This window comes from Ischnura elegans, chromosome 3, assembly GCF_921293095.1.
Source record: "Ischnura elegans chromosome 3, ioIscEleg1.1, whole genome shotgun sequence".
Taxonomy (NCBI): Eukaryota; Metazoa; Arthropoda; class Insecta; order Odonata; family Coenagrionidae; genus Ischnura; species Ischnura elegans.
The window spans coordinates 6,696,159-6,719,246 of NC_060248.1; the positions used below are offsets into that span (position 1 = coordinate 6,696,159).

Genomic DNA, 23,088 nt, shown 5'->3' on the forward strand with positions numbered 1-23,088 from the left:
ACCATGGGTTGGAGTCCTGAAGGAGTTGAATTTTTTTTCTGTCTTAGAATTAAAGGAATCAGTGTTATAACCCAACCCCATTCATTAGAGTCATTGTTATCATTAAGTCATTATATTAGTATTTTTCTCTGTTTTCATCTTATTTAATGGAAGTTTCAATGGAGGTCTGACGAGGACTTGTTCACAGGCACGCTCAATTTCACATATAGTGTTATATATGTCCCCAAAATCCCCAAATGTGTGTGATTAATCATCATTAGAAGGTCCGTTGAAAATCAATAATAAATGCTGAAAATAGAAAAATACTTTGGTAAATATATAGGATTGGGTATGTTACAATGATTCTCTCGATGGAGTAATATACAATCCTTCAAACATTTTATTAATGCATATAATTAAATCGTATGCAATTACTTGCCACAAATAAAATTCAAAATCAGTGAACCTCAAGAGAACCTGAGATGGGAAGAAAAATAGTTTTAACCCGACATCATATTTTTTGTTTAGCTATCTGAAACCTTTCCTTCTGAGGGCAAAGTGTCCCCAAAACAACTTTCCTTTCAGCCAATAAATGGTGGCTTGAAATTCACACGTGCTCATATGTGCTCAGTTAAAGGAGAGTGGTGAGAAGAACTTGAAGGCTGTGTCCAGTCGTTCGTGGGCCACGGCTGCCGGTGACAAGAGGGCCAACGTGGCATTTGCAGACGCCCTCACCCTGCTCTTCGAAGGGATCGCTCGACTCATCGAGATCCACCAGCCGCTCGTGGAAACCTATTATGGTGAGTCTGTGGCTTTTTCTCCCCTAAGCAAGTTTGTTTCTTATTTATTGTGTGGTGGTGTTTAATTTGAACTGGGGTGAATGCAACTAGGTGGCCCACCCCCTCTAGTTTTCAACTTACACATACATAATTATAAAATTGAAATATGTACGTTAGACAATGGTATACATGTTAATGTCTTAGTATTCAGGGAGGAGCAAAACTAGGAAATGCTTTGAATATGGGAGCAATAAGTGTCTCAAAATTAAGTACAATATCAATATAGGAAAATAAAAAGAGAAGAAATTTATATTCGGTAAGCTCTTGGTAGTGCTAAGTAATGGGGACCAAAAAATAGTCACTTCATTATTTCAAATTTTGCAATTTGAAGAATTTTTCATAAATTGCCAAAGATGCTCACTTCTGTTCTTTCTAACTTCTTTTGTCTATAGGCTATCATTTGAAATCGATTTGGATGTTAATTCTGACTGGGGAAAGATATTTCAGTTGATGGAGCTACTTATTTTTACTGCTTAAACTGAAAATTCTTCTCTTGACATGAATACTTAAACGTATAATTTTATTTATGGACTTCTTCCCTGAAATTTAATAGACGGGATCAACACATCATCTAAATTTACCAAGAAATGACAAGAAATGTGTTGCCACAGATACATAATATATGCATATGCAGAATTGTTAAGTTTTGCTTATTTTCAGGATCCATCCTTTCTGTGGTTGGAAACTTGCTAGGATGGATGAATCATGCGTATTTCCCCGAAAGGGACACTGTTTGGAAAATGCTCCAAGTGAAGGGCGTGGGTTATAGGCAGAGTCTGTGGGGCTGGCTGGTTGGGAGTGAGGGGATGGCAGGGAAAAGAAAGAGGAGTGAGGAGACAGTGACTACTCAGAGGGGCTGACTTTTTTTGTACGTGCTACCCATGGTCCATTTCCATAGAGGGAGAAGATATTGTGTGCATACCAATCCAATTTTGGTAGTAGTGCACCGGTTTCTGGTGGTAGAGGACTTAAAAGCTCTGAACTATGTCCTTGTCCAGCAGTTGTGACTTGCTAGTTGTGTTCGGGGGGAGAAATAAGACTTTAACCATGGCTAACTTTAGGTATTTTAGGAGTTTATGTAGTGCAGCATTGTCCATAATGACTGTTTTCTCTAGTCATTTTTCTCAGCAAAGGTTTGATATGTAAATTTCATAGCCTGCCTCATGAACAGCAGTGAAATTTACACGAATTGCCATAAGAAAAAAATCTCCTACACCAGGAATGGAACCGTGGATCTTTGGCTTTCCAGGCCACTGCGCAGATCACTTTGCCATCCAGATTCCTGATTTCCCATGGCAATTGTACCGGCACTCGTGGCACTAGATGCTAGGCCATCAAGGATGGCAACGCAAGGGAGAAAGGACTTCAAAGAAGCCACAACCGGCTGAGAGCGTCAAAGCTGTGCTAAAGCTGCGCATAGGAGTGTGTAATATTTCAAAGCCGTGCTTAGCAGGAGGTGTAGTATTTCAAAGCCTCCTGCATGAGCGGTGGTGAAATAGACATTAAATGTCATGAAAAAAAATTCCTCTGTACTGGGAATATCTATCATGTAGTGCCATGAGCGTCGGTAAAATAGCCATGCTGCTGTTATACTGCTACTAAATGGTTAATTTAATAATAATTCATAATTCACTCTTCATTCTCCAAAAATAATGCTTATGTTGATTGCCCTACCTCTAATGGCTGGTGTCCTAACACTCCCAGCCACACGCCTTTTAGGCAGCTTGTAGGGTAGTATGTAGATGTAATGGAGCACATGGCAATGATTAAGTGAGATTAAAAACCTCTTTTAATGGTACTAAGTACATGTTAAAAAAACATTTTAAGTTCAATAGTGTAGTGTAATCTCAGGTGTCCAGGGTAAATAAAGGGTTTGAGCAAGCACTAATTATGTATGTCATGTGCTTTATACTTCAATATCCAGATCATCTGATTTTTGTTGTTGCAGTGCTTAATAATAATCCCATCCATTGCTCTTGTCCTCTCCTTTGTTCAGGCCCCGGGCGAATGCTCTCTGTCATCAAGCACTTGCAAGAGGAGTGCGATCGACAGAGCTACCAGCTCTTTCTTGAGTTCAACCGCCAGCGCAACATGATGCAGTGGCTCAAGACTGTGCGCGACGCACTCAAGATTTCGTCCTCTGCGTGTCCCTCAACGCTGTCCACCTCTGCGTCCACCTCCTCCCTCACCAGGAGACCTGAGGTACACTGCCAATCGACAGCGTGCTCTTGCCTTGCAGATTCTCTCCTCAATTCAGTCTCTTTCACTGGCTGAACCATTCTCAACCATAAAGCTCTCAACTCTTGCTCTATTGATGGAACTTTCCATTAGGGATGGATGGTTGGGTGGATCTGAAAAATCTATTTTTTTTTTGGAAACCTGGCTCTTCGAGTAAAGTCAGACTCATCGAAATAAGGACCAAAATATGCAAGACCTTGCAGTCAACCATTACACCTTGTTCCTTGATGTTATTTGGGGAGGGAGGAGTCAAACCCTGGGCAACCTAGGAGCAGAGCAGAGTTGTGGTGCTGGGGTACAGATACTTCAGATACTTGCAGATCCAATTGCAATTTTTAATTGAATGCAAAGAAATGGAGCTATTAAAGGAATCTACATAGTTACTTTTGGTTGTATTAAATAAAAGGAATGGTATTTCGATATTTAGTGAAGAGGAAAATATTAAACATATAGTTTGAAGTATTCCGGAACTAGCCGCGGTGATAACTTGTACGGGAGTCACCCGCAATGCACAATCGTGCGAGAGATCCACAGAGAAAAAGGCAAGGCAAGGTCTGTTGAAATCCTGGTGGTCTGTTGAAATGGGTTGGTTGAATTAAAGAAATATCTTTTGAGAATATAAATAGTTTTGCCCTTTCCTCATGTGTGTACAAAATTTCCTTAAAGTTTAACCTGAAGTGTTCAATTTCAATTATTAATTTTTATAATTTATGCTAGTTTATATATTTCCTTATTTATTTTCAACTTTTGTTTTTGAAAGACATCATCAAAAATTCTTAAGGACAAAAACTCTTTCTTTTCTCTTGAATCAAACTTACGATCTCTCTTTTTTTCAAGACTCAACTGTACTCACTAATGACGTATTGTTCCATTGTCTCAATCAAGAAAACCTTTCATCTCTTGGTTATATGTATTGTGCTTGAAAAACACAGTTTTTTTTAATGAATAGTGAAATCTTGAAATTCATGAACATTACAAGTGACAACATATGCTGTATGTAACTAGTTGGTAATTTCCAAGGTGTTGCGATTGGTTTTTGACCTTGCCATCTCACTTCCAGGGTGACGCTGGGTCTTCATTGCCGCAGCAGTCGCGGCCTGACCCGAGGGACCTGGACGTGCTTCTGGGTGAGATGGCCATCATGCACGCTCGTGCTGGCCTCTACATCCGATTCATTCGCAGGCGAGTCATGGTGAGCCACCAACCAATGCACTATGTCCTCCTCAAAATATTTTCTTGAGATGTATCAATTAAATCCAATTTCCTTAGTCCTACATATTTCTTAGTTTGCTAACATGGAAAACCTGGAATACTGAGTGAATTTTGGTCTTCTGAAAAAAATCAGAAGGTCCGAAGGAAACATGGTATCGTAATGCAGTGAAATCTCTATGTAGTGAAACTCTTTACATCGTAAACCTCAATACTTCATACCGCCCCTACGGCCCCATCAGATTTACGTGTAAATATATAGGCAAACCTCTTTGTAGAGAACGTCTTTATCTCATAAAACCTCCACTTATAATGCCAAGAAGACACCCCCTAGACGGCCTAACTACCACTGCAAATCGTACCGAGACAACTAGAGATCATTAATGCAGCCACGATTACGTACATGGAATGACATTTTCAGTGATAAATGTTTCACCCCATTTTTTTTATACACCTTTAATATGCTTTAATTTTCATGTTAATCATTAGTTGTGGGCATTTTCCACAAGAGAGCTTACCTAAAAGTAAATAAAAAAAGGTATCCAACTATCCTAATCATTTTAAGTGACTGTTGAATTAAGAGAGATCACATCATTTTCTCTTGGATCATGGTAAAAATCATGCGATAGTGCTCGCTTTCTGTAATTATTAAATAATAAATATGTGTTCACTAATGCACGCCTGTTTGTTTGAACACATAAATATAAAGGTTTAAAAGACACTAGTGCCTTTCATTTCCGAATGATATGAAAAAATGGTGCCTATCACTAAATCCTCTCCATGGTGATCCTCCATACCTCAAATTGCCCAAATTTTTGGTCCCCTCCATTACGATGTAAAGATGTTTTACTGCGTTTAGTTTGAGTGAATATGAAGAAGTTTTCATTGAATCTGAGACCCAAAGGGACGAGTGTTTGTTGAATTGAGGTGGGTGACGGCATTAAAGAAATGAGTGCCATGTATGTACGTATTCACGCAGTGGCTCCCCTTGTCTTTGTCGCAGAACGACTTGGAGGTGGGCATTGTGGACAGCACGGCTCGTGCTGAGAAGGTGAAGGAGCTGGAGGGGGGGGTGCTGGGGCCAGGGAAGGGTTTGTGCCTCGCCATGCAGGAGCTGCTCGGCAACTACTCGCTGCTGGAGCGCTACTTCCTCGAGGAGAGCGTTGCCAAGGCCATCCACATGGACTCGCTCATTGTGGGCCCCGGGGACACCTCTCCTCCCCTCACGTCCATGCTCGACGACACCTTCTTCATCATACGCAAGTGCATCCGGTGCGTATCCGCTCCGCAATCATGATGAAAATGCATGCATACTTCTTCATTTTGCATGGAAACAAGTGCAGTTGAGATGCAGGTGTAGGATTTGTCCTGATGTAATAACTAGTGGAAGATCCTCATTGGGGGTGGTAAAATTAGGAAAAGATAGTATCATGAAAACGGAAAATAATTAGGCCTTCCATTTTTAATCTCTGTGTACTGAACAGTAATGCACTTTCAATGATTTGATGATCTTCTATTGAAATTAGTTGGCTATGCACAGTGATTTTTCATAAATCTATGACTTGTTTTATGCTTAAGTTAAGATCATAAGATTATTAATCCAAAAAGGGCGAAATAGGGCTCATTATATCTGAGAAAAACTCCTTGCCTGGTGAATCACATTTCAATCCTTGCACTGGGACTCTGAATTAAGGCAGATCAAAAGAGAAGCATTATGTTGCTGATTTCTTCTATTTTTAAGAAGAGGATGCATGCCAAAAACCCAGACAAAGCTCAACACATAGCAGTGCTCAATATTTTTATCAATTGCAGTCATCACAGAATGGCATGAAATATTGTCCATGCTTAGCATTGTAATTGCTTTATTTAACAGGTGCTGGCATAACTCAAAAGTATTTTCATATAGATGACTTCTTTTTTAATACATAGATTCTTATATTTTTATAATGGTAAAATAATGGTTACTGGAAAAAACAATAATAATAATAATAATACAAAAATGTGTACTTGTGTGGGAAGAAAAAAAAGAATTCTGGAGCCAAAGCTCTGATAAAATTTTGCCATGTATAGTATATTCAAACAATGACCTCTTCCTTGCCCTAACAACAACACTGTAGATTTACCGTGTAAACGCGTGTGAGAGACGCATCCCTATTTTGAGTATCGAAGCGAAAGAAATAAAAATTTTGCGGCATTTAAAAAAATCCTTTTGCACAGTGCTACACACTTGTTGTTGCCTGGACTTTCGACAGTTATCAAAATTTCCACTTTCAATGCTAAAACTTCGCGCTGCATTTTCAGCTAAATTTACACGATATGTATGGCATTCAGAGATATGTAGGTATTCACTTGTAGTCCTAATCTTATGATGCTTACTAGAGATGGTCAGATCGGATACCTCAGATCAAAATATCCATGGATAATGCCCTTCACCTTATACATCCGATCCAAATTCGTTGAAGAAATTGAATCTGAATCAGAAATTTTCAATCAATGCTTTCGTGAATGCAACATGAGAGGGAGTAGAAAGAGTTCCAATCCTCTCTTCGCATACGCTGTTGCACTGCGATGCTTGTACTACTCATGAACAATTTTGTTTAAAAGCTCTGGTAGGAGTATTGCAATAGAATTTCATCTGTGGAAAATTTCAAGGCAAAACACGACACGATTGAAAAACAATTGGGGGAATCTCAGCACCATAAGGTAATAACCGTGGCGTAGATTTCATAAAACCACCCTCGGCCCTTCATCAGCCCACTCCTCTAAAGTTGTTTTTCCTTTCTGAGACCACACAGACCATAAATCATTATCTTCGAAGGAAAATTTCAAGTTACATGGGGACAATGGAAACATGTTTCATACTTACCCCTTCTCAACAACTGACCTTTTTCGGTCTACCAGCTTCAATTCTCCTAGGTTCTGCAAGCCAAATGCTAGGTGAGTCACCTACTGAGCCTGAAGATATCTCAATAGCTTTCAGCAATTGTATGACGTGCACGAGGATAAAAAAATAATGAGACCTAACGCGATGCATATCTGACAGTATTTAAGTTTTTAAAGCTCTGATTGGTTGACACAAAGCTTAATAGTTACGACAAGGCTACTTATATTCAACATAGTCCAAACATGACCATTTTGGAAGAAACAAGCGTAGAATGAGCACATTCAAACTAGATGTGATGGACTGGAAACTTCTGGCAACTCAAACTGCATTTATCACATTCCTGCGTCCTCGCCCCTTCGCTTCGAAGGCAGCAACGTCGTATGCAAGATCGGACGTGTTCTTCCTTTTCTCCTTCGCCTGTAGCCTCGTTCCTTGAAAGAAGGAGGGAGCGCGCTCCTTCCCCTCTACGTCTCCTTCTGTGCTCTTCACTTACAAGCATTTCTGATTTCTTCTATCTGCCATTTAGTCCACTATTGTACACACTCGTTCGAATTTTTTAAACTAAAGGTTTCAATACCTATTTAATTTTAAATTGCAATAATCCTCGTAACAGCGTCTGAAGATTATTTTTGAATAATCAGGCCCTAAGCATAATGGAAATTACTCGGCAAGACAGATGTTGACCATTAACTAGGTATTGTCCTTCAAAACTATGTGTTTCTCTGAGTTAAATATGCGATTACTATTTGCAGTATAAATGCCGCGGGAAGCCCACTGGTAGCAGTAAATTTAGCAAGCCTTCCAGAGCAAAAAATCTGCATGATCTTCTCCATGCTCACCTCTGAGGTACCAATGCGACGGCATGATGCTTATGAGAAAGAAACGCAAACAGGAGCATTGTAAAAGTGCGTCACTAAGGGAGAAACTCCCCTGCCTATCGCTTGCTTTTGACCTAGGGATTCAGATGACTAACTCATGCTGAAAACCAAGGCCACTCAGATCTCCTCAGACTTGCGACTGGTGAAGGAGAGGGGTAAGATATCAAGTTTTTCTGTAAGAAACACACCCCCATTTTCGGCTGCGATTTGTGGGAAAAAAGGTGCATCTCTTACACGTGCTTGTATGGTAATCTACCAATGGAATGCAGTTGACTCTAGTAATGAGTTGCATTTCAAGTTTCATTCCATCTGTCAATGTGTGCTCTTCCTTGATTGTTGTTCAGGCGAGCGGCATCCAGTGGCAGCCTGGACGGCACGTGCGCTGTGCTCAACATGGCGTGCTCGCTGCTGAGTGGGTCGGAGGGAGGGCTGGGCGCCACTCTACGCAAGCGCCTGCGCTCCGGCTACCCCACCTCCCTCTACCTGGACCTGAGCCAAGCGTATGCACTCGCCTCCTCTGCGCTCCACTCTTCCTCACTCCTGCTACAAGGATCGTCAATGGCCACGCCTCCTAACACCACCCCAGCCGCAAGCGGAGGAGCAGGCGGTGTCGACTCTGATAGAGCTCGCCTCATGTTCCTCGTGAGTGTCTCTGCTGCCATCAGAGGATACATCCCTTTGTGGAGCGTTTAAGTCGATTTAAAATAAGTTACATGAATGAGTCTTAGGGGATGTTCGAGTGTTGCAAAAGCACTCGTTGGGATAGGGAGGATTAATTTTCTTTTGTTGAGTGGGAGGGGCAAGGCGGTAATACAGGTAGGTCTTACTCTGCTGTGAAGGAAGGAGTAGCTGTCAACTAGAGCATTCAGTTGGTTTTATGCTCAAAGAATATTTTTACAGTATTATACTGAACCCACAGATACATAGTAATTATAGCATTACAGGCACTGATAATATTTGATAAGTATATAGTTGTAAATTCAATGAACTAATGAATACCACCAAGGTACTTTCATAGTGTGCATTTTCATAGACATATTGGTGTGTCCTTGCTAAAGAAATACTTTTAAATTTACAAAATCATGAGAAAGTTTAATGAGAAATAGCAGCGCCAATATCCAGCTGTTGTTAGGTGCATTTGCCGCATTCTATAGGCACTGTGCTTGGAGGGCCTCTAGTGTACTCCCCTGCTGCAGTGGGCCCAAACGGTGCTTGACCCATTTTCCTCCACCCTTCTCTCGTGCCTGCTTCTATCGGGAAGAGGCTGCCGAGTGCTACTTGAATACATTCAGATGATTTAGACCCGAGCTGATGGTGGTGTGATTCAGATCTGCATCGAATGGGGTAATAACATTTAAGTCAAGAATTATTGATGTAGAGATGTCTTTCAAAGGTTTGTAACTTTTTTCTTCACTTGAGTAGTGCCTTGGCAAGCCCATAAATGAATACATAGTAGTTGTTTCTTGGTTGTGTCTGTGCATTTGTGGTGATTGATGCACGTGTGGATATTTTAACTCTGCCCCGTCAAAGGTGGTCGAATTCACATTGATTGCCTTGAGGAAAGATTCCCTTGAAGCAGGACTTGAACCTCGGATGTTTGTCTTCTCTGGCCACTGCACAGGTTCCTTGATTTCTTTGTAGCGTAGCAGTCTGCACAGTTGGTCCAGGGTTCAATCCTTGGTCGAGGTGAATTTTTTCCCACAGCAATTGATGCGTGCATTTGTCTGGAGGTGTGAGTGCCTTCCCATCCCAGTTGTATATGTGCCTGTCAGCTGCAGTTGCTAATGCGAAAGTCTTCCTCTCAATGCGTGGAAATTTGCCAAAGAGGCCGATGCCTTTTTTCCTCCAGTGCCAGGCAAAGGAAGTAAATGGATCTCGTCTGAACCCTCTTCCCGACAGTTTGCTGGATGACCCCACCCACAAAGGGTGGGAGTAGTGAAATATGTATTGAATATTTGGTGAAAATATTCCATCTGCCCTAATCTACAAAAACAGGTGTTATATGAAGCTTATCTTAATTTTCTGTTTAATTTAATACAAAACACCAAGGAAATCAGCTGATATATACCCACACTGTTGCAAACTCTTCTATGAGTTGAACATCCGGCATCCAGTCATCAGATTGCTCCAAGAGGATAAAGGAAGGTCATGGTACATAGTACCTCAAGGGAATGTAATGCGACCACAAGCAGGCAAAGGTGTGAATAGTTTGGGTGAAAAAAGGATGGTTGCCAACTATCCCTTGTATTAAAGACAGAGTTAGGGACATGGTGAGTTTAGAAGAGCCTGGGAGGGAAGGTGATAAAAGATGGTCCAACTGTGATGGTTTTGCTGCCAAAGGCTAGCGTAGGCAGTGGCTGAATGGAAGTAAAGTAAAAAAAAGTAATATGTATGTATTGGGTGCCCATGCAAGAAGGGTGGGGAGGAATCCTTCTGCTCTCACATACAAGGGGGATGATGAGGAAAAGGGAATTAGGAAAAGGAAGTGATTCTCTTCTCAGAATATTTGGTGTCGATATAATGCACTCAACGTAAGAATCACCCGCTCATCATTGGGATGGGAATATGGAAGTGGAGGAATTAATTTAGTAGGGCTGTGCTAAAAGGGGACGGACAATGAGTTCAGGATGGAATCAAACAGAAAAAGAAAAGAAAAACTGCGGAACTTTCAGACCACCAAATTGGAGGTGTGAACAGACCCAGCCAGGTAGCTGCCACTGGCCCGCCTCTCACGACCCTCACTCTGCCACCGTCACTGCCATCTTCTTGGTTGGCTAACTTCGCTGCTCAGCCCTCGCATCTGCTACAGCAATGACCTCCTTAGCCACCCAATAAAATATAAACAAAGCCAGTTTGGTGAGCGGAGCCGACCTGTCACAGAGCGTTCTTGTATGTTTATCCTGCAGTCACTGGTTCATTGGTACATGTATGTTTCCTGCGGCTGAAGGGTAAAAATGGTGCTTACTGAACGTACTCTTTCCGATGCAGGCCCACTTCAATGATGCAGACGTTGCGGTCGAGTACGTGGAGACGCTGAGGCGCACCCTGCTGGAGGAGATCCCTCCTTCGCTCGCGACGCTGCCTCTCCAGTCGGGCGAAGGGGGGGGCAGGGGAGGGTCACCCCTGGACTTGCTGCACGGCAGCGAGAGGGCCAAGCTGGAGAGTTGCCTGGTGGAGGGGCTGTCGTCCGTGGTGGCCGAGCTGAGGGACTTGGGGAAGGTGGGGGCGCTGCAGCTGAGCTCAAGTGCCGTCAAGCCGCGCATTGCACCCTGGGTGGATGCATTCACCACCCACAACCACACGCCCTCTGAGGTTTGTGCTGCTTCCTGCGTTATTCCTAACTGCATCTGAATGATTTACCAATTCATGCCTTGGCCATAGTTGTTTCCAAATGCTTGGATGCTAAATTTTACTTCAAGTATCAGAATAAAATAACATAATGTCTCAGAGAACCTCCAAACTCTTGATAAAAATTGTTTTCTCGTTCCTTTTTTTTAGTTATAGTATTACTTCAGTCTGCATATCAACCATTCAGAGATTGTTGATGTCGTATGTTTAGCAGGGCAACTTTAACTCGCAGTTAAATTAATATGAAAAATAAAAGTCGAGGAGAAACTTGGATTGGTAATTCTCCTAATTCTACTGCTAATGCAATTATGTATATGTTTTTCTTTCCTACCTTTATTTTAACAACTGAATATAATGTTCACCCTTTACTTCCTTGCAATATATTCCATCAATTCATAGAAAATTCACATGTTACTTTGATGATCACAATTGCTTATCTAGGCTTTTATTGGCATGACCAATAAGAACTTGCTAACCTCACCTTTACTGGGGGGCATTATAGAACTTGAACTCAGAGCAAGTTATGTTGAAGCACTGAATTTTCAAAAACCTTGATGATGTGGGAATACGAAAGATTTACTATGTTCCACAAAAATGCGGTTTTAGAAGAATACCCTGGGTAAAGTCCTGCTAGCTTAAAATTTCTTGAGGTGGTTACACTATAAATACCGAAATTCATCATTCAAAAGTTGAATAATTGAAGCAATTTTGTGTTGCTGAAATTAGATTATTTTCCACAGTGTTCATCTTTTTCCTCCACCCCAGTGTTTTTCCTCTCTCCACAGTGTGATAAGGCTTGCAAAGTTTGAAATGGTTCACCACTCATGGCAGGCTGCAAAATGGTACTTGCGTAGTAGAGATAGTATTATTCAGTACAAACTACAGCTAAAATTCTGGAGACGTCTGTGATGGGTACTCACAGAACAACGTCCTACTTAGCTTGGAACGTAGGTTTTTGCAGCGAGAGGAATCGTTGCTCACAGCTTTCGGGAGCAGCTGCGTGTTGTGCTTTTTCGAGCGTGCTTTCGTGCGCGACCATTACATTCGCCTTCATCGCCTGATGATGCGCCCTGTAATGGATGCGGAAGCTCACACAACAAAGCGCAACACGCAGCTGCTCCCAAAAGTCGTTGATAACGAAACATCCTACGTAGGTGAGGGTGTGTCACACCAGTTTCTATGGTACCTATTTAAGCTTTTAAACTTTAAATAATTGTGCTTACCACCCTAATGTCTTGTGCTACTTGAGGAAATGTGATAAAATGTTGCATTATTTGGAGGCCCGGGAACTTTATGATTGCTTGCTACCATAATAGTATATGGCACAATAATTGAAATGATTGCTAATATCACTATGGTGTTCATAAGTTCATCGTTTTCAGAGGTAGCTGGATTTGAATCAGTATTTCTCCTTTTGAGTGCTCTGAATGCATGTGTGCTGTATTCTGCAGCTGAGTGCAATGTAAAAAGAATCAAGAATTTGGTCGTAATCCCCTCATTCCACCTGGCTGTAAGTGCCACGCCATTTCTTCATTTTATATCCGACTCATTCCCTAGGGTCTACAAGCATAAAATCCACAAATAGTCATAAGGATAAAAATGCCAATGCTGTTGTCTTCACGCAATTGCTTTTTGTCGTGTTGGCAGGAGGAGTTTCTGGTGCTGGAGGGGGAGGACTCGTTTGTGGGGGGTCTGTTGTCGAACCTTTCGTCGCTGCTCTCCTCCTTTGAGGGGTCTCTCACCCCCTACAACTTCGACCTCTTCATCGCCATGGTCACCTCGGAGCTGGTGGCTCGCATGGAGAAAGTCGTCTTCAAGTCCCAATTCAACCGAGTGAGTACATACCTGTTGTTCGTCCATTGTGTCCACGGGTGTTTGGTTTTATGCATGCATGCACTCAGTGGCCGTGAGGGTGTATCTCACCCAACCTCTCGTGAGGGTTTTGGCAAATCTGACACTAGTTCTTTCTGCCATAAGCAGTTTAAAAACGCTATAAAGATGGGTTAAATTATGTAAAACCTGTTTTAACACTAACATTTGGCACAAATTTGTACTGAATAGTATTTATTGGAGATGGGTCGGTTCCTGTACCCGGTTGTCAGTACTGCCCATTGTTGGCCTGTGGAACCGGTATTGAGAACCAATCGCATAAAGTTGGTACAATGGATCCAGCTCGCAACGGTGGTGAGGATTTGAATTTGGCACACCAATCCTAAATGGTCTGCAATGTATTAAAGGCCATGGCCATTGTCTTGCACTAGATTCTGCCAGTTTTCATTCATATCTTAAAATATCGTATTCTAAGAGAGCAATATCGGCAATTCTTCAAAACTCTTTTATATGTAACTCTATTTTACTCTTTTTCATTATCATTGCTCTGTTAGTCTTGATAATGACGGTATAAACGTTGAAACTAGTTGACAGTTAAAGTAAAAGTTTGTGGAATAGAACTGGGTTTTGTTTCTAAGAGAGCATTATCTGCAATCCTTTAAAACTCTTTTATATGTTCAATCTACTTTTATAACAATGTCATCAGATGGCAATGAAGGCCGCCTCGCAACTGGGCAGCCACAGTGCGTGGCTAAATAACAAAGTGTTTGGTGCACCCACGTGCTCCAGAGCAACCTGATTACAGTAAACTCTTGATTTTACGAAGTCAGTGGGACCGGAAAATTGGCACTTCGTAAAATCGAGTTTCGTAAATTCAAACCTTTTCATAAGTCACGAAAAAATGTTCGCTTTTGTTTCTTCCGCCGTTTTTTGTCTTTAGTGGTCTTATTTAAATGTTTTCGGTGGTTATTCTCGGTATTATTCATAGAAAAGGCTTTTTGTTATCGATTTATGCTGTGAAAGATCGTTAAATAATTATACCACCATAAAATTCTCATTTCTCGTTCATACTTCAACATCAACGATCGCTTAAGAAATTCCCGACCAGTTTGGAAAACGTAATCAAATAATGAATTGCAAAGTTTATTATAAGAATTTAATGTTATAAATTTGTGGTTAGGAGCGAATAACAACTATTAAGTTCGCGTAAGATATATATTTGATTCCAGCACCCACGGAATTTTAGCGGCAGCCGGCCTAACCGCCATTTATGTCGCCCTCTATCGCTCAGTGACGAGAAAAAAAAAAGAAAAACGAGGGCCTCCACCCGTTTCCAAAATAACCTTCGTAAGTTAATATTTCGAGTTACTCCGTATTTTCAGTTGAATGTGCTATCTTTTCCATTAGTTATATTCATTGACATTCAGTTACGATCATAAATTACGTAGGATATGGTTATCTTCTGGCGAATATTTGAAGTAAATTCTGTTTGAGTTCTCTCTCCGGATACTGTGCTCCGTCATCTTAGCAGACATTGCTACGAAAGACTTTATTCTTCATCAGGACCATATTCTTCATACCGGGTGTGAAGTGCTATGTTCATATAGTATTTCTCTCTTCTTTTATGCCGACAGGAGCAAGGTTCCAACCGGAAAACGACAGGAGAAACATCTTCCATTATCGGAGAAATAAAGAGAGAAACGTTATTATCCGCATTGATTGTTTTCCTACAAGAGATGTTTCATCATTTCTCAACGTGTGTGAAGTATTGGTTCACTTGCGTGAATTCCCAAAAATGACACACAAAAACCTGTACATTCACCTCATTTAGTTTTCGTGCTCTTTCTCCGCCGTATTGAAAGTTATGCAAAGAATCATTGACGTAGAGAAAAGAGCTTAGCTTTAGCACTAAAAAATAGTCGCGCCATAATCAGAAAATAATTTCATAAACGTCAGCAGAGAAGAAAAGAGACAATTTTAAGCGCGGCTCCATTTCCCCGACAGTGGAAGATACTTCTTCAGCCTCTCTCCGGTTAATAACTTACCCCCATTGCAGGTAAATATGAACCATGCCCTTCTCCACAATCGGGGAACGTTCCCAGTGGATGGGGTGAATAAGAGTGGGAGGGGGATTGCCTGGGAAGCGGTCAGCTTATGGTGGGGTGAAGGAGGCAGGAGAAAGAAGGGTGGGGAAAGGGCCTTCAGCTCTGCCTCAGTCTACTTTTGGGGGGCGTATTTTTCTACGACGCACTCAAGCTCCGTAACCTTAGGGGGGGAATGAATGGGAAATGCTGGGGAAGGAGGGGTTTGGGATGCGTAAGGTGGGTGTCAGCAAGATCAGCAGAAGGCCGCGGGAGGAAGTAAACAAAGACTTTGGAAAGAAAGATCTCTCGGCATGGGAAAACGAGGAGACGCGCGAGAAGAAAGTTCATGGTTAGCGTTAGAAGTGCGTCTTCATTACGAGTAGCCTGAAAAATAAGTTTGTGGTTAATAGAGCCCAATACTTAAGATATTTAAGTTGTTTACTCAGGAAGGCTATTGTATACACGAAAAGATACTACTAAAAAAATCTGTTACTTTTTTCTTTTTGCCCTTCTCCATCGCCGCTTCCACCATGGTTTCTCACTTGCATAAATGGGAATGAAATTGGGGACCTAACTCGTTAGCCAGATAAAAATATCTTAATAAATATCTCATCTTCGTCGTCACTGCTATTCTGACTAGTCCCGGCCGCTGCTTCTTCCGACGTATGTACCGGCGTCCCATTGTCGCAAGCCCGGAGATCATCGTCAATGGCATATTAATCGTTTCATGTTGCGCGCTGTGCTCTTCCTGCTTTTTCCAAGAATTTTTCAAAATCATCTTTTAAGCCTCTAATCTCCTCGCGATTTTATCCGCTGCTGCTTCCTGAATGTATAACGTAACGAATCAACCATAGCCGTGATATTATAGCAGTAGAATTACTAGTAGGCTAGTTGTATCAATTACCAACCTCGAGAACATCCTCATGATGCACTATCAAAGGGAATCCGGCCGATTTCCAGCAATTTGCGATTGTACTGGAGGAAATAAAGTACGTCTTTGAACCGTGTTCCTGCAATGAAAAATGGCAATTTTATTAACTTTGCCATTTTAGCAAAGTTAACGAAATCGTTATTTCTCATCGCAGAAAGACGGTTCAGAGACGTACTTGAAAGCCTGATTGGCAGGAGTGCGATGCAAACAATTATATTTGATGATGGCATTGATTGATAGATTTTCAAAATGCAGTCAGAGCGGTCACTTTTGGGGAGAAAGGCTCGGAGGGTCGAAGAGAGGGGCCAGCGAGGATGAGCTCGTCGAGGAAAGGGTCCCGGATTAGGGACCCTTCGAAGTGCTTCGGCGAAAAGTAGTCAAGTAGTCTTCGAAGTACGTTCACAGCAGCCTGCCTTGCGAACGTACCAGGTACGTTCACAGCAGTGCAAAGGGTTAATTAGGAGTGTACGAAATACCCCGCACGACCTTCTTGACATGCTAAACTACGAATTATTGTCGATGCGATGTTTACGAATAGGCACGTAAATAGAGGCATTATGTCAGTCGCGATATTTTACTTAACTCCTACTTCCCCTAATTTCCCACCGTGAAGTTTTAGGCGAACACTTTCTCTCCAAAGTTGCACTATCATTTACGATTCCACACTTTTGATGAACCACAGCTGGAAGCGCTGATTTTTTTTAGCTGCTCTCCTATCTGCTAATCTTTTCATATCCACATTTTTCTTCTCTTAATATCGTGTCCTATTTAACTTATACATACTATTTACATACGCCGGCGTAACTAGTTTTGTTGACAAATATTTCGCCATGGTTCGTATAAACGAATGCCTTTCGCTCCTGGGGACCGATCCGGGGTTCGTAAATTCAAATAATTTCGTAAAATCGAAACTTCGTATAATCGAATAGCACCATGTATTTACCATAGGCTTTTCGCCGGGACCGCAATATCACTTCGTATAATCGAAAACTTCGTAAAATCCTGCTTCGTATAATCGAGAGTTTACTGTAGCGGCTGTGAAGCAGTTGGCCACTGCGGTGGTGGCCGAACACCTTTTGAGTTTCGCCACAGGCAACTGACGCCTGCTAAGTTTCTACTTTCTAATGGATCGCTTTGACAAAACTGGGCTAACGAGCACAAAACATTTGAAATATATTTTATTAATGCTGGCAAGAGTTTGTTTTTGCGTCTGCAATCACTGCACATTTTATTTTGGTAATCATCAGATGACAATTACCTTTTGAAAATTTTGAATATATTTCAACTAGAGATGGGTCGGTTTTGGTACCCAGTTCTCAGTATTGCCAGTTCTTGGCTGTAGAACCAGTATCGAGAACTGGTTGCATTAAGTCAGTACTTTGGAACCGGCTCAGAGTGGTGGTGAGGATTTGAATATGGTGCCCAAAGCTAAAATGGTCTGCAGCATATTCAAGGCCAAAAAGTGAAAAGAGATTAAATAACGCATGTATTACTTTCCGATTGCATGGATTTCATGTTTTTTTTTGTTTTGAGAGTTGCCTTCTAACTCACGCATTTAAGGGTTTGTCAGTTTGTTGCTCTCGCCACCATTGTAACATTTCTGTAGCCGTGGCCACTTAGGCCTCTTTCAAACAAGCTGACTTTTTGCCTGCCACCTTCCACGGCATGGCACCGTTCTTTCAGCTCACCATCGGCCTCTATGGATGTCTTCAAATGAGTCGAATCGCACCATTGATGATACGGCACCCATTTGGCCCAGCAATGTGCCGTCTACAGTGTGAAATACAGACAATGCTGCATTGAGTCTGCTTTCATACATAATGCCTTTTCGTTGGTAGCCATTCACGTGAAATTCAGGTGGCTTTCAGACAAGACGACCGGAGACGACTCTCTGCAACGCCGTGTGCCGTGCTGTGAACGGTGGCTGGCAGAAAATCGTTTCGTCTGAAAGTGGTCTTACTGTTGAAGTTGCAGGTTGTAGAATGCATATAGTTTTCATATTGAGACAATTTATTTCAAGGAGTTATTCTGACAATTACGGAGTGAATATACAGTGGAACCCCGATCTATCGTTCCCGCTTTGATCGTTTTCCCGCATTCATCGTTCGCTGTTCCTGGTCCCTAATAAAGTTCCATAAAGGCAATGTAATTTTTTCCCGCATCCATTGTTCCCCGAAGTATCGTTTTCCCGCATTGATCGCTTGAAGATCGTATGTTCTGCATAAGACGTATGCGATAGCATTAGTTCCAAACTTCACCTCGCACGAGTGGTTCCGTACTTTCCAGGGTGGGTTGACTTCAAACTAGCGAGTGTTTTCCATGTGGGTTTAATAAAGTAAGGTTTAATTTTTATTTGTTTTATTTTTATTCATCTTCGGACCATCGCCCTTCCAAACAAACAAGTGAGTACTTTAAAAGGTGGACTGAAAATAATTTAATATGAAGAAAAGCATCTGGGATAGAAGCGCGTGAATATTGGAGAACGCCTCGGGCTGTCCGCTAGTACATGATGGTAGAATTGAGGTAGAGCGAGCTACCTGGTGAAAACAAGAAGTGGGATGAAGCCGAGGCTCAGGTGGGTGTGCCGCTGACAATTAACACAACGGACAGATTTGACTGTGTAAAAATACATTTTTAGCTGCTATCATGAGGCAGCTTTTTTTGAAAACTTTCAATCTTTCAACACTTTTGGATTTTCAAGAATGTTGTAGTGCAATTTTGTACACATTAACCCATAGAATGCGGGGATGCATTTATTCGTTTGACCATTGCTTGACTGCCTTCTTCAGTTTCCCAAAATGTTTACAGCTGCCCCGGTGGAGCCCAAGTGCACCTTCCCTCACTGTAACAGGAATCGCTAGTGCAGCTTAACTCTCCCCAGCCATCCCAGAAAAACATCCTGCTGTCTAAGGGTTAAAAAAAGTCCTTTTGATACGAGGACTTCTTTTTAATCCTTTTTGTTTAAGTTGTGTTAAGAAGGAAGTTTTTTGATTTACGATGATTGTCTCTTCTTCTTCTGATGTAATATTTTCCAGACTATTAGCCAGCTGTGTCCCAAAAAATGATAAATAAGCCCTGAAGTGCCCACCCACTTAGGTAAACAAGATTAGATAAGTGTTATCACATTACAGCTGAAATTCGCTTGGGCAAATATCCTGGCGAAAGTGGTGAACTCTCATTGAAACTTTTTAATTACATATCTGCCCCAGGTGAATCTTCATATCCTAAAAAAGACACATGGTGTAAAAACTGTCCTTAAGTTCATTCTCATGCCAATGAAAAATTTCCGTAAGTTCTCTTTCTATGCATCATGCTGCAGCTTTATTTAGACTAGTGGAGCTAGTAATTTGGAATTCTCGGGGACAAAAGTTCTTGTCCGTAAATCATCGTAAAGATTTGTTTGGCACTCTGCTCTCCTATCTGCTAATTTTTTCATATCCACATTTTTCTTCTCTTAATATCGTGTCCTATTTAACTAATACATACTATTTAACTAACTTTACAGTATATAATTCAATTTTCTTCCAAATAAGACATGAGTGCCACTAATCGCCATTATTTTGTCATCATCTTCTTATTTGGTGGAGCATCTATAATATGCTACCTGTATTTAGTCCGAGATATTTCTTCACGAGCACGAATGATTGAAGAAAGTTGTCCAGTGCGTGCCATTGTCACTGTGGAGGAGGGAGGTCGTTTGGGGAACGTTATTTGGGAGTATGCATCGACCGTGGCCATTGGACGGTTTCTCAACTTCAGCCCATACGTGCCTCGGTCGATTTTGAAGTGCTTACAGGACGTCTTTCAGAACCTAACGGTGCCAGCCTATGAGGATAGCATCCTCTCGGAACGTTGTCGGATGTTCCACGGGGGGAGTACGTCTCACTGCAGAACCCCGAGGTCAAAACTCAATGCTGTGCACGCTTCCCCTTGGGACTTTATGTGCAACTCTGTGAGGAGCGGTCGAGCTCTGAGAGTACCAACTGCTCTCAGTGCATTGCCCGATCTAAGGGAGATGTACAATCGAGGAGAAGTGAGCGATGTCATCGTGCTTCCCCGGTGGATCATGCACACCGAAGCTGTGTCTAAGTTGGGCTTGAAAACGTTCAGGCAACTCTTCAGAATACGTCCTGACATTTTGGATTTAGTGAAGAAGACAACGAGTGGAGTGTTGGAGAAGTGGAAAGGGGACAGTCGCAAAGGTGAAGTGTCTCTCTCTCTCTGTTCATTTGGATTAACTGGTCCTTTTCACCCCTTTGGATTCTATATGCCCAGGCTTTATGCATGGTCTACAATGTGTGGTCAGCCAAATGACGTTAGCCGTTAGGCGTGAGCTGTAAGAAAAAAATTCAATGTGAAGGCCCAGACTGAAATAGCTTACTTAGTTCTAATGTCATGTCCAATTACCAAGACTTGTGCTTTCATCGCATTTTTTCACTGATGTACAGGTGTTTGCAGAGTGACATTTGCCGAAAATTATTTTTCCTAACATTCAGTGCTCTTCTTTTATGCTCTGTGCAGCTATGCCCCTAATGTTTCAGTGTTTTTAACCACACCAAGAGAGTAGAGACAAGTATTTTTGATGTTACCTACTCAGAGTTTTGGTATTTTTTTCTTTATTGTGAGGTTCATGCTAGAATAAAACTATTTAATTCATCAATTTGAAATGTGCTATTTGTTAATGTGTAACAGCTTTGGCGATTAGACACTCACCCACTATTACTAAATACACCCTCTAATTGGCTACGATGGACAATGATTAATGATGGAATCACAAGGATGAACTTGACTGACTTTTTTACAGATCACAGCTTACCAGGCTCTTAGCTGGAAATTTTCTCAATGCTGAAATATGTATGTAGTCATCATTGGTTTTTACTGAAATAGCCATATTTATTATGGACTGGTCTCTGTAGATGTTTGTTTTGGAAATTTACCCGGTTTAAAAAATTTAAACTTTAGAGCACTGGCGGTAGTTGTTATGTAGTATCATATTCCAATTTGGAGAAAATTTCGCTCTTGGTATCTGTCCACAACTTTTAATAATTGAGAGAAAGTCAGAGGGTAAGAGTGCCCCTGGGCTAGTGGGGTTCTAATGGGATGAATGAAGGGGCAGTCACCACACAGGGAAAAGGATTTTAGGGGGCCCCAAAATCTTCCCCCCCCCCTCTCCCTGGGTACATGCAGGCAGCTTACGGATTATGGCTTACTTCATTTGTGGAGTGACATTTCCTCACCCTTAAATCTTATGTTTGTAGACCATGCATAGCAAATAAATTGCTCTTTATAATTATAAATGACTATGAAGGGAATGACCAATCATCGTTTGAATAAAAAATACTGAAATACGGCTGAAATCCGTATTGAAATCTGATTCAGTGTTGGAGTTCTCAGTAGAAATGTAGCATTCTGAATTTTCTCCCTCTAGTTCTAATAACTGCAAAAGACCGATGCAAAAGTAGCAAATAAAATCGGATGGTGCTGACTTAGCAAAATATAACTTTGTTTTTTAAATTACCATTAAAAGTAATAAATCAGTTGAGCGGTAAATTGGCTGAAAAAATGGTAAATTGCAGATATTGGTTATATTTCTACAACTTGGTTTATTAAATTTCTATCATTCAATGTACAAATTCCCCAACAAGTAACTTTTGCTCGACTGCATTGGTTGAGTGGGGATTACGGTATATTTATGAGATGTAGTTGTTTAATAATAACATTGTCGAGTGTTAAAATTTTCCCCGCAGCAATTATTATTATTATTATTATTAATCAACTATTCCTGACCCAATTTAATAGAAATATCTTGAAAGTCATGAGAAATATATCTAAATGGATGGAATAGGTTTGAAGAGGACTTAGGTAACTCCTATTCACACTTCAGTTAACTCATATTCCCATTTTAAGGCCTGTTTACACGGTACATTAACACGTACGGGTTAGTGTCTAAATGTATGAACGCGAGATTGAACGCCAAAATGCACCGTGTAACCACCCAACTTGTGCGAATGCATGCACAGAAAATAGAACCTGTTCTAATTTGGTTCATGCATTCGTACATGTTCCGTTCCGGTCCACAAAAATCATTCACGCAAACATACATTAACTCGTACGTGTTAATGTATCGTGTAAACAGGCCTTTAAGTAGAGTAAGCATTATCATAGTAATGTAAGCTTTATATTTGTAGGTGAAGAGGTGTCATTTGTTGGCGTTCACGTGAGGAGGACTGATTACATTGCGTATCTGAAGGCAAAGTTTCGAAGCGAGTCGTACGTGGGTGCTGGCTATTTCCATCGTGCAATGGCGAAAATGAGGAAACTCCTGTCGGGCACGACCGTGCTCTTTTTGGTCGTGAGTGACGACCGGGGGTGGTGCGTGCGCAAGTTGGTGAACGAGAGCGCGGGCGTGTTCTGGGGTGGGATGGAGAAGAGTCCATTTCACTCGTGGTGGGCGCAGGCAAGGTGGGGGCGGGCGCACGACCTGGCTCTGTTGGCCACGCTCAACGCCACCATCATCAGCTACGGCAGCTTTGGCGCAAGTGGCGCCCTCCTCGCTGGTGGCCACACCATAGCATTCAACCTGACCACGAATACCACCGGCTTGCCTCCCCCCGCTACCGTGCGATTGGCAAAGCTTCTGAACAGCTGGGAGTTGATGAACTGATCAGTTGTGTGCATCCGTACAGGTGAAATGTGGTTGCATAAAAGTTGCTTCCATGCTTGAAAAATGGATGAGATTTTGCAGGTTTTACCTTGAAAACTTAATTCACTACACTGTACAATACGTTTCAAAGTTGTCACATCATTTCCAGTTTTCAGTTAAAAGTCAAGGATTCTAAAGAAAATAATGTGAAAGCTTCGAAACACA

At 41.6% G+C, this 23,088-nt stretch overlaps 1 protein-coding gene across 2 annotated transcripts in view; it reads left to right on the forward strand.

Annotated features, from left to right (window-relative positions):
• The window catches only part of LOC124155392 (conserved oligomeric Golgi complex subunit 4), a 50,867-nt gene that overhangs the window by 14,748 nt on the left and 13,031 nt on the right, over positions 1 to 23,088 (forward strand). Inside the window, exons 5-12 of one of the 2 annotated variants that reach the window (XR_006864180.1) lie at positions 611 to 779; positions 2,815 to 3,020; positions 4,117 to 4,248; positions 5,269 to 5,537; positions 8,372 to 8,669; positions 11,016 to 11,339; positions 13,023 to 13,208; positions 22,409 to 22,906. Coding sequence is in view for 1 of the 2 variants with exons in the window: in XM_046529170.1 (XP_046385126.1) it covers positions 611 to 779; positions 2,815 to 3,020; positions 4,117 to 4,248; positions 5,269 to 5,537; positions 8,372 to 8,669; positions 11,016 to 11,339; positions 13,023 to 13,208 (1,584 nt within the window). In the remaining variant the exon portion in view is untranslated. The remainder of the gene's footprint in view (positions 1 to 610; positions 780 to 2,814; positions 3,021 to 4,116; positions 4,249 to 5,268; positions 5,538 to 8,371; positions 8,670 to 11,015; positions 11,340 to 13,022; positions 13,209 to 22,408; positions 22,907 to 23,088) is intronic. The other variant, XM_046529170.1, reaches the window with a different exon arrangement.